The sequence below is a fragment of the Pristis pectinata genome, chromosome 5, assembly GCF_009764475.1.
Source record: "Pristis pectinata isolate sPriPec2 chromosome 5, sPriPec2.1.pri, whole genome shotgun sequence".
Classification (NCBI taxonomy): domain Eukaryota; kingdom Metazoa; phylum Chordata; class Chondrichthyes; order Rhinopristiformes; family Pristidae; genus Pristis; species Pristis pectinata.
In genome coordinates this window covers 40,051,007-40,063,323 of record NC_067409.1, presented here as the reverse complement: position 1 = coordinate 40,063,323, position 12,317 = coordinate 40,051,007, and the positions used below count along the sequence as shown (strand labels likewise).

The 12,317-nt window shown below is 38.0% G+C and overlaps 1 protein-coding gene across 2 annotated transcripts in view; it reads right to left on the bottom strand.

Annotated features, from left to right (window-relative positions):
* Positions 1 to 4,203: 4,203 nt before the first annotated feature.
* The window catches only part of LOC127570645 (glycerol-3-phosphate dehydrogenase 1-like protein), a 42,810-nt gene continuing 34,696 nt past the window's right edge, over positions 4,204 to 12,317 (bottom strand). Inside the window, exon 8 of one of the 2 annotated variants that reach the window (XM_052016392.1) lies at positions 4,204 to 8,821. In XM_052016392.1, the coding sequence (XP_051872352.1) occupies positions 8,725 to 8,821 (97 nt within the window). In that variant the 3' untranslated portion in view covers positions 4,204 to 8,724. The remainder of the gene's footprint in view (positions 8,822 to 12,317) is intronic. The other variant, XM_052016393.1, reaches the window with a different exon arrangement.

The following is a 12,317-nucleotide window of genomic DNA, read 5'->3' as shown; positions in this document are numbered from 1 at the left end:
TCTTTCCTCTGCTCTGGTTTTATGCAATGATTGTGCCATTGCTGTGCTGCTAAATCATGCAAAGCCTCATCTTCCAATGACTTCACTCGCAGTTAGTGTGTTTTAAATAACCATTTGAACCCCAGTCTGTCAATGAGTGGCTTCCACTAGAAGTGAACACCTGGACACCAGTTGAGGATATGCTCAACTGTGAGGACTCCTTGTAATCAAACATGATTCACAGTTAAAGCTGTGGGGGCTGGGGATGGGTGATGCCAGGGGACTTATGGCAAAGGAGAAAAAAAATAAATTTTGAAACATGATTCAATTTAGTTTACATTTCCTCAGAGTTAAAGGGATAGAGACCACTTAATATAGCAGTATCAGGTTAAAAACATCACATAAAAAGCCAATAGCATTCTAAGATTTATTACAAGGTCCATAGAATATAACTGCTAAGATATAATAATTAGCCTATATAGTGTCTCAAGGCACAGTAGTTAGTGTTGCTGCCTCACAGGTCTAGTAATACTAACCTCCAGTGCTGTCTGTGCGAAGTTTGCATATTGTCCCTGGGGACCTTCTAGGTTTTCCCACTTTGCTCTGCTTTCCTCCCACATCCCAAAGTCATGCTGGTTGATTAATTATCCCTGGTATCAAAGTGGAATTGATTACAGGGGAACAAACTGGGGAATGGGACATATTGGATTGCTGTGCTGGGAGCCAGTATGGGCCCATTGGGCTGAATGGCCTTTTGTGCAGTGATAAGTAAGGGCTCAGCTGATTGCTGCATGATGTTTTGGGCTCCACGTGCAAGGAAAATGAGGTTTTAGAAAAAAGTGCATTGTCAGTATGTGGATGATCCTTGGCAGAAGGAAGTACAAGTAAAAAGTGAAACATGCCCTTGCATCCTAGGTTACAAGAGCAAGTAAGGGTGGAAATTACAATATGTGGTCACAGTCTTCTCTGGATATGCAGAACTGGAAGAGGCAGATGAACTGCCGATATTACATCACTGTTCAAGGGGACCAGGTTAAAATGAAAATGACAAGCTAATCAACTTGCCATTTCTGCTACAATAATCCAAAACAAGACAAATTGGCATTCGGTAGAGTAGGAGGTAATAAATAATAGCTGGCATGGATTTAACAAAGACAGATCCTACTTGACTGATGACTGAGTTACTTAATGAAGTGGCATAAAGTTAATGGGATTACATCAGTGCAGTTGGTCTGTAAATGAATTTCAAAAGGTGTTCAAACAAGGTGCTACATAATAGACTTGTTGGTATTTTGAAATCCATGAACTAAAAGGAATAGCAGCAGTGTGGATACAATATCAACCAGGGGACAGAATTCTTGGTGATTTAAGTGTGAACTCTCAGATTAAAGGGAGGTGTACAGTGGTGTTTCCTAGGGATTGTCTGTGGAACCATTATTCTCATTGATATGTCTAATGACGAGGACATTGCTACACAGGGAGTTTTCAGTGAGCACAAGACCTGGAAGTGTGCCTAACAGTAAGAGAGACAATAATAGACAGCAGAGGACTTAGACATACTAAGAAGTGTGAAGCATTTTAGTAGGAAGAATGAGATCTGGCAAATAGTCAGACAACATAAAGAGGGTGCAAAAACAGACTGAGATATGTAGGGATTCAAATCTTTGAAGACAGCAGAAAAAAAGTGAGGCACCTTTTAAAAAGCATGTGGAATCCTTGGCAATATTTTTAATAGTTTCCAATATTTAAAGATTTTTTTATTTAAAGCTATTTAAAGATGTCACAAAATGCTTTACAACCAATGAAATACTTACTTGAACTGTAGTCACGAGTATCATGCAGGAAACACAGCATCCAGTTTGCAGATAGAAGACAGTAATGTGATAATGAGCAGAAAATCTGCAATCCTGACCTTTTTATTTCAGATTTCTAGCATTTACTTCACCTTCCTGTGCTAAGTTTGGATAGTTATTCTGCACTTGCACCTCTTCCTGACTGATCTCTTGGATCTTCACGTTTTCCACCCCCACATTCTTTTACCTTACACTAGCACCATTTCTGTCATTTAATGTCTCCTGCCTTCCAATCTGTCACACACGTTCTCTTCTGCTCTTTCCTTCCCTCTCCTCCTCACTATTCTGTATCTTAAAACTTGTTTTATCCCTGTCTTTTCCCAGTCTGATAATCAGCTAAAAGCATTAACTGTTTCTCTCTCCGCAGATGCTGTCGGACCTGCATTTTCAGTTTTTAGAGTTATAGAGTCATGGAGAGATACAGCATGGAACCAGGCCCTTTGATCCACTGAGTCCACACCAACCGTCAACTACCCTTTAACACTAATCCTGCATTAACCCCATCTACTATCCTTCCCACATTCTTATAAACTCTCCAGCAACTCTTCTACTCTAGGGACAGAGGCTAATTAATGAACTGACCTGTGGATGGGATGTGGAAGAAACTGGAGCACCCATGTGGTGACAGGGAGAATGTGCAAATTCCACACAGACAGCACTAGAGGTCAGCATCAAACCTGCGTCACTGGAGCTGTAAGGCTGTACTAGGTGATCCACTGAGTTTATAGTGGTTTTTAGATTGCAAGATAAATATTGGCCAGATTATTTAAGAAAACTTTCTTGCATAAAAACCACAGGGAGTGGTTGAAGCAAATGGTATTGATGCATTGAAAAAAAGAGGCTGGATAAGGTGACGGAGAAGTGAATACAGGGTTCACTGATAGATGGGGAAAGACTGGAAATATAGGTGCTATGGTTGGGCCAATGGCCTCTTTCTGTGCCCTATATCCTGTGCACTCCTATCTAACATTGATGGTATCTTTTACATTCACTTAAGAGGCAGCATGGTTTAACATTTCACTCAGAATAGGGTGCAAAGCAGTTATTGCTGAATCTTTAGAGATTAGACCTCAACTGAATATGGTGTTCTTTTCTGGAAACCTATCTTTAGGACGGTTCACAGAATACAGATGAGAATTAGTAGAATTGTACTAGGAATGAGTTGTGGGAAGATTGTAAGAGCTGATGTTGCTCTCTTAAAGAAGTTTGAGGGTAGATTTAATTTAACAAGTGCTCACATTAATTTGTTTTGATAGAGTAAATAAAAAGAAACTGAAGTTAATCTGAAGTTGCTCAGTGTACATGAGCGAGAGAGTATTGGTCACCAATTGTACTTCCTGCTGTGCATCCAGGTGCATTGCTTTGAGATAAAGTAGTATATATGTTATTAGACTAGTGATCCAGAGGTTTGCACTGATGCCCCATTGGCACAAGTTCAAAGTGCCACCATGGCAACTGATGAAATCAAATTCAGTTAATTACGTAAACCTGGAATAAAAAGCTAATGCCGATGTGGTCTTTAAATGATTCTGGGTTCACAGCAACATGTTAAAGACCCAAACAAGCCATTGACTGCAAAGACAATTGGGAAATGGCAAATAATTTGTCAGCAATTCCTCCTTCACATAGATGTACAAAACATAATGGTAAGTATCTACAGTAGATGGATTTAAGGTGTATCAAAAGAACAAAAGGTGACATGAGGAAAGACTATTTGTATACAATGAATATACTGCTAAAAAGGCTTCTGAAGGAAGATTCAATAATGATGTTCAAAAGAAACCATTTTGAAGGTTTGTTCTGAAAATAGGACTGTGGGAAAAGAGCAAGGACAAAGGGTAAACTTATCTCCTGCTGTGATTCCATTCATAGAATGTTTCATTTCCTAGGATATGATGGAATTATTCCACTTCACAAATGGGACAGGGTAGTAGATATGGACTGAAGATAAATTGTGGAATTCATTTCCACATTTAGTTGTGCAGCAAAAACAGTCAGCATTCAAGATTCAATGAGGCAGACAGGTTAAAGGGAATGAAGAGATGTGGAATCATTTCCTCCCCCTGATGAAAATCATTTATGCACCATTTGGCCCGTTTCATGTTGCAACTTCAATGTATTTCCATTTTTAAACAAAAGATGAAATGCCTACTTCATCCACTCCTTCATTATTTTGATTCTTTTCTAAGTTAGTGGAAACAATATATGTATATTACAAATCATAATACTTTAAACGGGGAAAATGGAATGATGTTCAAATGTGTTCTTCCATGTCCTCACGTGTATCGGATTTTTACAAAGACCTCTGTATTGTTTGAGAGATCTTGAAAATATCTTTCTGCTGTGCATGCCATGTACTCCAAACAAAAAATCAGCATAATTAAAATCTTTATTTTGAGATATTAGTTTACAATTATGATATTCCACAGATCATATCTGGTGCAATGTTGCACAATTACATTGTCACTCCCGGCAGTGTTAAAAAGTTAAGAAATTACGTTTGTAAAACATCTTAATTCATAATTTAAATGTTTTCACAATTTATTTTTTGTTACTTATAGCAGTATCATGAATTTGTTGCACACCTTACTTATTTGGCAGTGTTTTAAAATTCACTTTCTTCATTGGTAGCCTTCGGTCTCAGTTGGAGACATTTGTCACTTCTTCGGAGCTGTGCTTTCACATAAGTGTACCTGGATTCTGATTATCACAATTGTCAAATACACTTCAGAAGAATCTTGTTCAATTAATGAATCAAAAGGCGTTTGAGACCTAAATAAAATTGTTCTAAAAGTATAAGCATAAGCCTCATGTAAAAGGAAGTCATCAGTCTCAAACTTTATTGCTGCACAGATGCTGTCAGACCTACTGGGTGTTTCTAGCATTTTCTGTTACTATTTTAGATTTGTAGTATCTGGGCTGAGAATAGAATGGTTTGTTTTTAGACATTAAACATCACCTCCCCCCACTTTTGAAGGCTCAAGAGAAGTGCTCCATTTAATCTCTTCAGTTCACTTTTCATATGCTAAATAAGAGACTTGGTGCCTATATTTACCACTGTTCCCACATACAGCCCTTCTGAGAGAAATTAATGAATGGAGCCTGGAAGCATGATTGTTGACTAATTTCATTTCCATTCTTACCCTTGGAATGCCAAGGAAATTGTTCCAATCCACTGCCACTCTCAAAGAGAAGAGGGAGTTGTTGTCATTATCAATGTTAATTCAACATTGAATAATGTTGGATCTTCTTGGTCTAAAAAGTTTAGTAGCATAATATCACTGCACTTACTCACTAAGCAATTAAGCCATCCCAGGTACGATTTCTATGCAATTTTGTTTTATAAATATAAGAATCAAGATTTCCAGAACAATACACTATCCCTCCCTTTTATAATACTGATGTATTTAAGTTAGATTTTTATGGTATGACCATTATTATTCCTGGTCATGATTTAGTGGGCTGGATAAACTGACTTCAATTAAGTCTCAAACTTTCAGTAACAACCATCTGGTGAGTCTGGGTAAGATCTGATCTAAGAGTCTACAAACAAAGACCTGTACTGTAACCTGACAAATCACACTATCTTCCCAAATGTGAGAATACTTAAATCCTCCTGAATCTCATGGTGTTCATTTCTGGAATCTGCCACTTTCATTAGCTTTAAAACATCTTCAAATTTAATCTAGTCAGTAAATGGTCTCACAGAACAAACAAGCTTATAGGTTTGATGCTGACTTGTGATCCAAGCCAGGGTGGCAATGTGGACCTTTTAATTGGTCTCAGTGGTCTGGTGATACTGCCAGTGATCCCATCTGAAATTATATGTTACAAGGATGATTTACAAACATGACCAGATTTACCTACAATGTTCCTGCAGTGAAGACTACTTTAATAATGGCCTCATGAATAAGGCACCCAAAGGATCTTTAAAGTTCATACAAAGTTGAACTCCAGAAAAAGTGAACTTCCTGCAGAGGTAGCTGAATATGTTTATTAAAAAAGTGCATTTCTTTACTTCTCTAAAATTATACAAATTATTTTCTCTTGCAAAAATCAAGTAATTCTTTTCCTGAGAGGTTTTCAGCCTGGTTAACTCACTTGCTAACTGCTTCCTCCCTTGCAGCAGCCAGATAGGGCATGCCATCCCTCCCTCCCTCCCTGGGGTCCACCTCATTCCATGCCCTGGTGCAGTAAGCCACTAAAAATGCAGCATTTTTTTTTCAGGGAAATGAGGCCACTTCCCCTTAGATAGGTTAGTTTTAATGCATGATGTAATACTTTTGTCCCAGCAGCAGTGGTTTTTAAATCAAAACCAGTAAAAGGGGTAATTCTCCAAGGCATACCCAGCACCTCATGAGGCAGCTGCGTAAGATTTTCTCACCAACTTTTACCGACCACAAGGGAAGTTCACGCAGTCAAAATTCTTATCACAATTTCTCTTAAAAATCTAAGCATAGTATTTCCCACCTCTCTTCAACTGTTCCAAATTTGTTTTCAAGCTATTAAATGTTGAAGCTTTCTCACTATATCTGTAATTAGCATATCTGTACTCGTTTTATTCACACACTCTCACAGTTTCTAAAGCCTTCCTTTGACCTAGTTCAACAATTTGCTGCGTTATCAGCATTTTTTATTTTACATCATCTGCTCAGCCTTTTGGTCTATTGTGTGCTATGGAAACTGACCAGTAAAATTTTCCAAATTCCATTGCACCAGCAGACTGTTACAGATCTACTTCAGCTCAAAGCTATTGATCTATTGTGATTTGATCTTCCCGTGCAAATAAGACTCCTGCTATTTTAATGTGAAGTACTGGTACTGACATCTCAATTTAAGTGCATTAAGCCAGTTGGGAATGTGGGCTTGGGAGGGGTTCCACGGCAGGGGAGACCCAAGGCTTCATCGTCATGTCTAAAGAAGCAACCATGTACCTCATAAGGCAAGTTTTAAAAAGTTTCACAGAGGATGGTGAATATCTGGAAAGTGGTGGAGGCAGATACAATTACAACATTTAAGAGGCGCAAGGACAGGTACTTGGATAGAAAGGTGTAGAGGGATACAGGCTTAATATGGGCAAATGGAATTAGCATATATAGGCATCATGGCTGACATGGATGTGGTGGGCCAAAAGAGCCCGTTTCTGTGCTCTGCTTTTTTATGATTCTATGATGTGGTCTCTTCTGACCCTGGATCCTCCTTCCTACTCTCATCACTTGTTGGGAAGATAAAATTGCAGTCATGGCTAGTGTTATCCTTTGGGACCAGACATCTTTGGGCAGGCCTTGCATCACAGGCTACAAGATAAAACCAGGAAAGATAGCCTGGATGATTTTACCTGCTCACCTGCCAGCTTACTCTTGTGTCAGAGGTTAAAATCAGCTATTTGGTCACTTAAAAGTAAAATATCAGTCAGAATAGCACAGTGGTGCAGCTCCAGTGACCTGGATTTCGTCAAGACCTCCAGTACTATCTGTGTGGGTTTCTGCCCAGTGCTCTAGTTTCCTCCCACATCCCAAACATATGCTGGTTGATACATTAATAGGCCACTGTAAATTGCCCTTAGTGTAGATGTATGGTAGGAGAAACAGGGAGAAGCTGATTGGCACATGTGAGAATATAGGCTGCAAGGAAATAAGTGAGGGAGTGGGAGTACTCAGAGCCAGCATGGACCCAATGGGCCAAATGGCCAGCTATGCTTTAAGAGAATACGTTATACACATGATTAGGCTACAAATTCAGTGATGGTTGCTGCATTGTGGAGGCAGGGGACTGTTTTGCAGTTAGGAAACCTGGAAGAATGATTTTCCTCTTGGCTTCAGGGCAGCATTTTCTTTTGTCCATTTGACATTGCAGTTTGCCAAATGGAGAGGGTAGCTACTGGGTAGGTCGGAGATTGGGACCAGGCCACAGTTGAGAGAGGAGGGAAAGAGAGATCGAGAGTCAGGAGGCCATGCATTGGGACAAAAAATCCATTTGAGAGTGGGATGTGCTGAGGAAAAAGGAATCAGCAGGGTCAGGTTGATGAGAGACTGCAGAGTGTAAAGTATTTTTGAAATGTAGTTTCTTATTTTATAATTTTTACAGTATAAACATTGTACTAAAGGATCTATACTTTAACTGCTCAAATTTTTGGAGCGCTGCTTGAAGCCATGGCCTTCTGGATCAGAGGTTTGAGAATTACACTTAGGAACTGATAATTCAAGATTATAGGACACATCGAGAGTATAAAGTAACAAAACTGCCCCCATCTGAGAGGGTCTATTTGTATCTCACCAGGGAAAGTGATTTTACTTCTGGGCTAAAACCTACAATAAGCCAGGTGTGCAATTAATTATAGTTAACATCAACATGCTCATAATTACAGAACTGTCTTAAAATATGGATTTTCACAAATTATATATTAAAAATAACTAATAAAATTAACATTTTTGGAAAAAAAATAAGGTTAGACACTATACTGTAGTCAAGTGACAGAGTTAGTATACCTGATATTCCATGAGCTATTTGATGCTTGAATTTGTTGGTCGACAATACCCAAATAACTAAATTTGGTTATGCCATGTATGTTTAGGCATGAAGTTCAAGCAAACATTTATGCAAACCATCAAGCTACAGTATTTCCATTATGAATAGGCACTCAGATTAATACTTTAAGTCATTTGTTCACTATGGCATTTTGACTGAATATTCATCTCTGTCCACCACAATATTGCACAACATTAACTGGTAATATAATGGAATCTCCATTGATATAACCGATTCATGTTACATAATCTACTTCATAGCAATCTAGTCAAGCACGATCTCTTTAGTTGGTGATCCACACGTCAATATTTAGCATTAGCCCCATGCACGAGGAACACTCTGTGTAATCCACCTTAATGCAATTTTACATGTGTTCTGGATGGCTCTGCAAGCAGGCTATCAATTCTCCCACTGGCTTGCCTTCATAGCAAATTTGATACACTGCTGTGAACAAAGGGAACCTACAACAAGAAAACCAAAATGGTATGGGTTTGTGCCAGGACAAAGGAAGGTAGTGGGGTGAGGGACAGGGGAAGCCATCTGTTGGTGAATTAGGAACACACATCACAAAGACATAAATGTACAGATTAACAACATTTGCAAGTGCCCAGTCAAAATATTTAAACTTCTGTTCAAGTTAAAACCAACCTAGCTTTAAATGACATGCAAAACAACTTGGGTCCAGACTGATGCCCAATGTGAAGAATGTCAAGTCATTTAATGTAAGGAATAGAAGCAGTAGTCACTTTGGCCCCTCTTGCCTGTTCAGTAAAAGACTGGGTAATCTTATACCTCAGCACCACTTACCATAGTAACCCCATACCCCTTGATTCCCTTAACATCTAAAAATTTATTCAGCTTGGTCTTGATTATACTCAGAAACTGAGCCTCCACACAGCCCCTTCAAAGATTCATCACCCACTGGGTGAAGAAATTTGTCCTCATCTCTGTCCTGAATGGCTAACCCCTTATTTTGAGGTTTTGCATGCAATTCTAATCGACCTAAGCAAGAGCAACATCAACTCTGCATCCACCAGGACAACCCCCATAAGACTTCTGTATGTTTCAGTGAAATCACTGCTCATTTTTATAAACTCAGGAGAGACCTATTAAATTTAACCTCTCCTCATATGGGAGAGGCACCATCCCAGGACTCAATCTCATGAAGCATTGCTGCAGCTCCTGTGTTTCAAGCATATCCTTCCTTAGGCAAGGAGACTAGACCTAGTCACAATATTGCAGAAACTGTCTCACCAGGGCTCTATACAGTTGGAGCAAAACATCTCTACTCTTGCACTCAAATCCTCTTGCAATAATACCATTTGCCTTTGATTCCTTCCTGAATATGCCTGTAATTCATGTACCAGTACATCCAAATCCCTCTACTTCATCTAGCTCTGATGAAGGATCTTCAATCTGAAACGTTGACTCTGTTTCTCTTCCCACAGGTGCAGCTTGACCTGCTGAGTATTTCCAGCATTTTCTATTTTATTTTAAGATTTACTGCATATGCATTTTTGTTTTGATTTTCAGATCCCTCCAGACACCAAAATCTTTCAATTGCTCACCATTTAAATAATGTTCCAGCTTTCCATTTTTTCTACCAAAGTGGATGACTTCAAATTCTTCCATGCTGGGCTTTTTTAGCCTTAGAAAATATATATATTATTTGTATACCATGACCTTTTTTTTTAAAGTCAACAATTGTTGGTAGACTGTACATACCTTTTAAATATAATTTCTACTATAGCCACATCATTGTCTTACTTTGCTTTATTCAGATTTATGGCCCTGGTCTCAGATTGAACCAAATCACTTTCAAAATTCTGGCATACCTTGACCACCTTCTCCTAAAGGCTCCATAACTACTGAATCATCAATTAACCCTTTATTGTTTCACAATATTAGATCTAAAATAACCTGCTCCCTCACTGTTTTTTTTCGACATACTGATCTAGAAAACCACCTCTTAAACACTCTATGAATTAATCCTCCATATTATTACTGCTGATTTAGTTTTCTCAGTCTATTCATAGATTGAAGTCACCCATTATAGTTCTAATACCATTGTTACATGCACCTCTAATTTCCTGTGCTTTTAATTACAACCACTGTTAGAAAACCAGAAAAACTGCAGCTGCTGAAAATCTGAAAGAAAAACTGAAAATGCAGCAAACACTCAACACTTTAGGAAGCATTTCTTTCCACAAATGGTGCCTGACCTGCCGAGTGTTTTCAGCAGTTACTGTTTATATACCTTTATTGTTTGACTGTCTATATCCCACCAATATTTTCTGGCTGACGCTGTTTTTTTAGCTTCACCCAACTGAAGTAATGTGAATTCTCTATAATGACTTTATCCTATTCTTTAATATCTGAGTTACTCCACCTTCTTTTCCATTTTGCTTAACGCTTCTAGAAGTACCCAGAATATTTAATTCCCAGTCTTGGTCACTTTACAAATAATACCCATTTCTGCCATTAATTCACCTACCATGTTATGAATGCCACATGCATTCGGAAAAAAAGCCCTCAAATTTGTCGTTGTGCCGATTTTCCCTACTCTGATCCAACTCCAGGAGTCCCTTTATGCATTCTTTATCCCTTCCTGACAGACTTTGGTCATCAAAACCCATTTTGCTACCCTGCAGTATGTCTTTGTCCATTCTTTTTAAATTTCCTTTCATTAGAACCCAACCGCCTACACTTGGTATTGGACAGAACGTTATCAGAACTGCTAAAGCTGACCCAAAAAATACTCTGGTGTAGTCTTCTGGAGGAAAATTTTATATTGATATTAGGAGATTGTTTTCTCATCAAGTAAACAAAGTCAGTAATATTCAGGTTAGGTAGCATTTGTGGATTGCAAGAATTGATTTAAAATAATGAAAAAGGTGGAACTAGTTTACTTTCAATTGTTCCTGTATATGTAATCACAAAATAATTCTTGAGCTGAAGACAAATAATTTCTCCATAGCAGATAGTAAGGTGAAGCTCAATGGTGGAGATCAATTGGAAAAGGTCAAAGTCACTCTGGGAGATTTCTTGTGTTACCTTGATTTATAAACTAAATGGTTCTGCAATTTATTTGGCTCTGGTGAGTGGTAATGTGCGAGAAAAAGGCATGGTGTCCACTGTAGACTCTTCCACTATCGTTTTTGGATATTTACTTGTATTAACTTGCTGCCTCCATTACTAAACATTTGTGAGAAGATGCAACTCTAACTGATTTTCTTTCCTTAATCCAGGCAGTTGAGACCCATTGCAAACTAAACTTATCAATGAGGCTTATCTTTCTTTTATGAAACAGCTATTTACTACCTTAACCATAATAAAATCTGAATACAGAGCTCCCCTTTATAAACAAAGATCCTTTCCAAATTTTACATCTACAATATTTTGAAATTATGAAAAAATTGTCAACAGTAATCAAAATTGAATTCTGATTCAGTGATCTATATCTTGCAATTCTGATACCAACATGATGCATGATGATGTTAGTGTACAAAATTGGATAGCAAAATAAATCTGGATTGAGAATCTTTAAAACCTACAGATCAATTTAAACTGCTCTGCTATTTGGGTGGTGCAAACAGTAACTCACATCTATACCCTTTTCCCATTCCATTTTTTTAATAACTGCCTAGATTTTTGCATTAATTGCCTATTAAACAATACAAGGTTAATCTGGTCTATTTATGGGAAACCAAATAGATATTAATTATGCAGTTAATTACTACGTGACAATTGTTAACGTTGTCAGAAAACTTCTCTGCTGTACGATTAAATTGTGCAGTAGCATTTCCTCAAGTGGCAATTGTTCTTAGAGGTAAAAAGTTTAAAACTTATTCAATTTTTTTTCATTCTTTGTCTCTCTCCCCCAATTTTTCTTTCTCTTGCCTTATTTCTGTCAGTACCCAATTGTTTTTTTTTTAATTAACCCTTCCCCATTTCCAA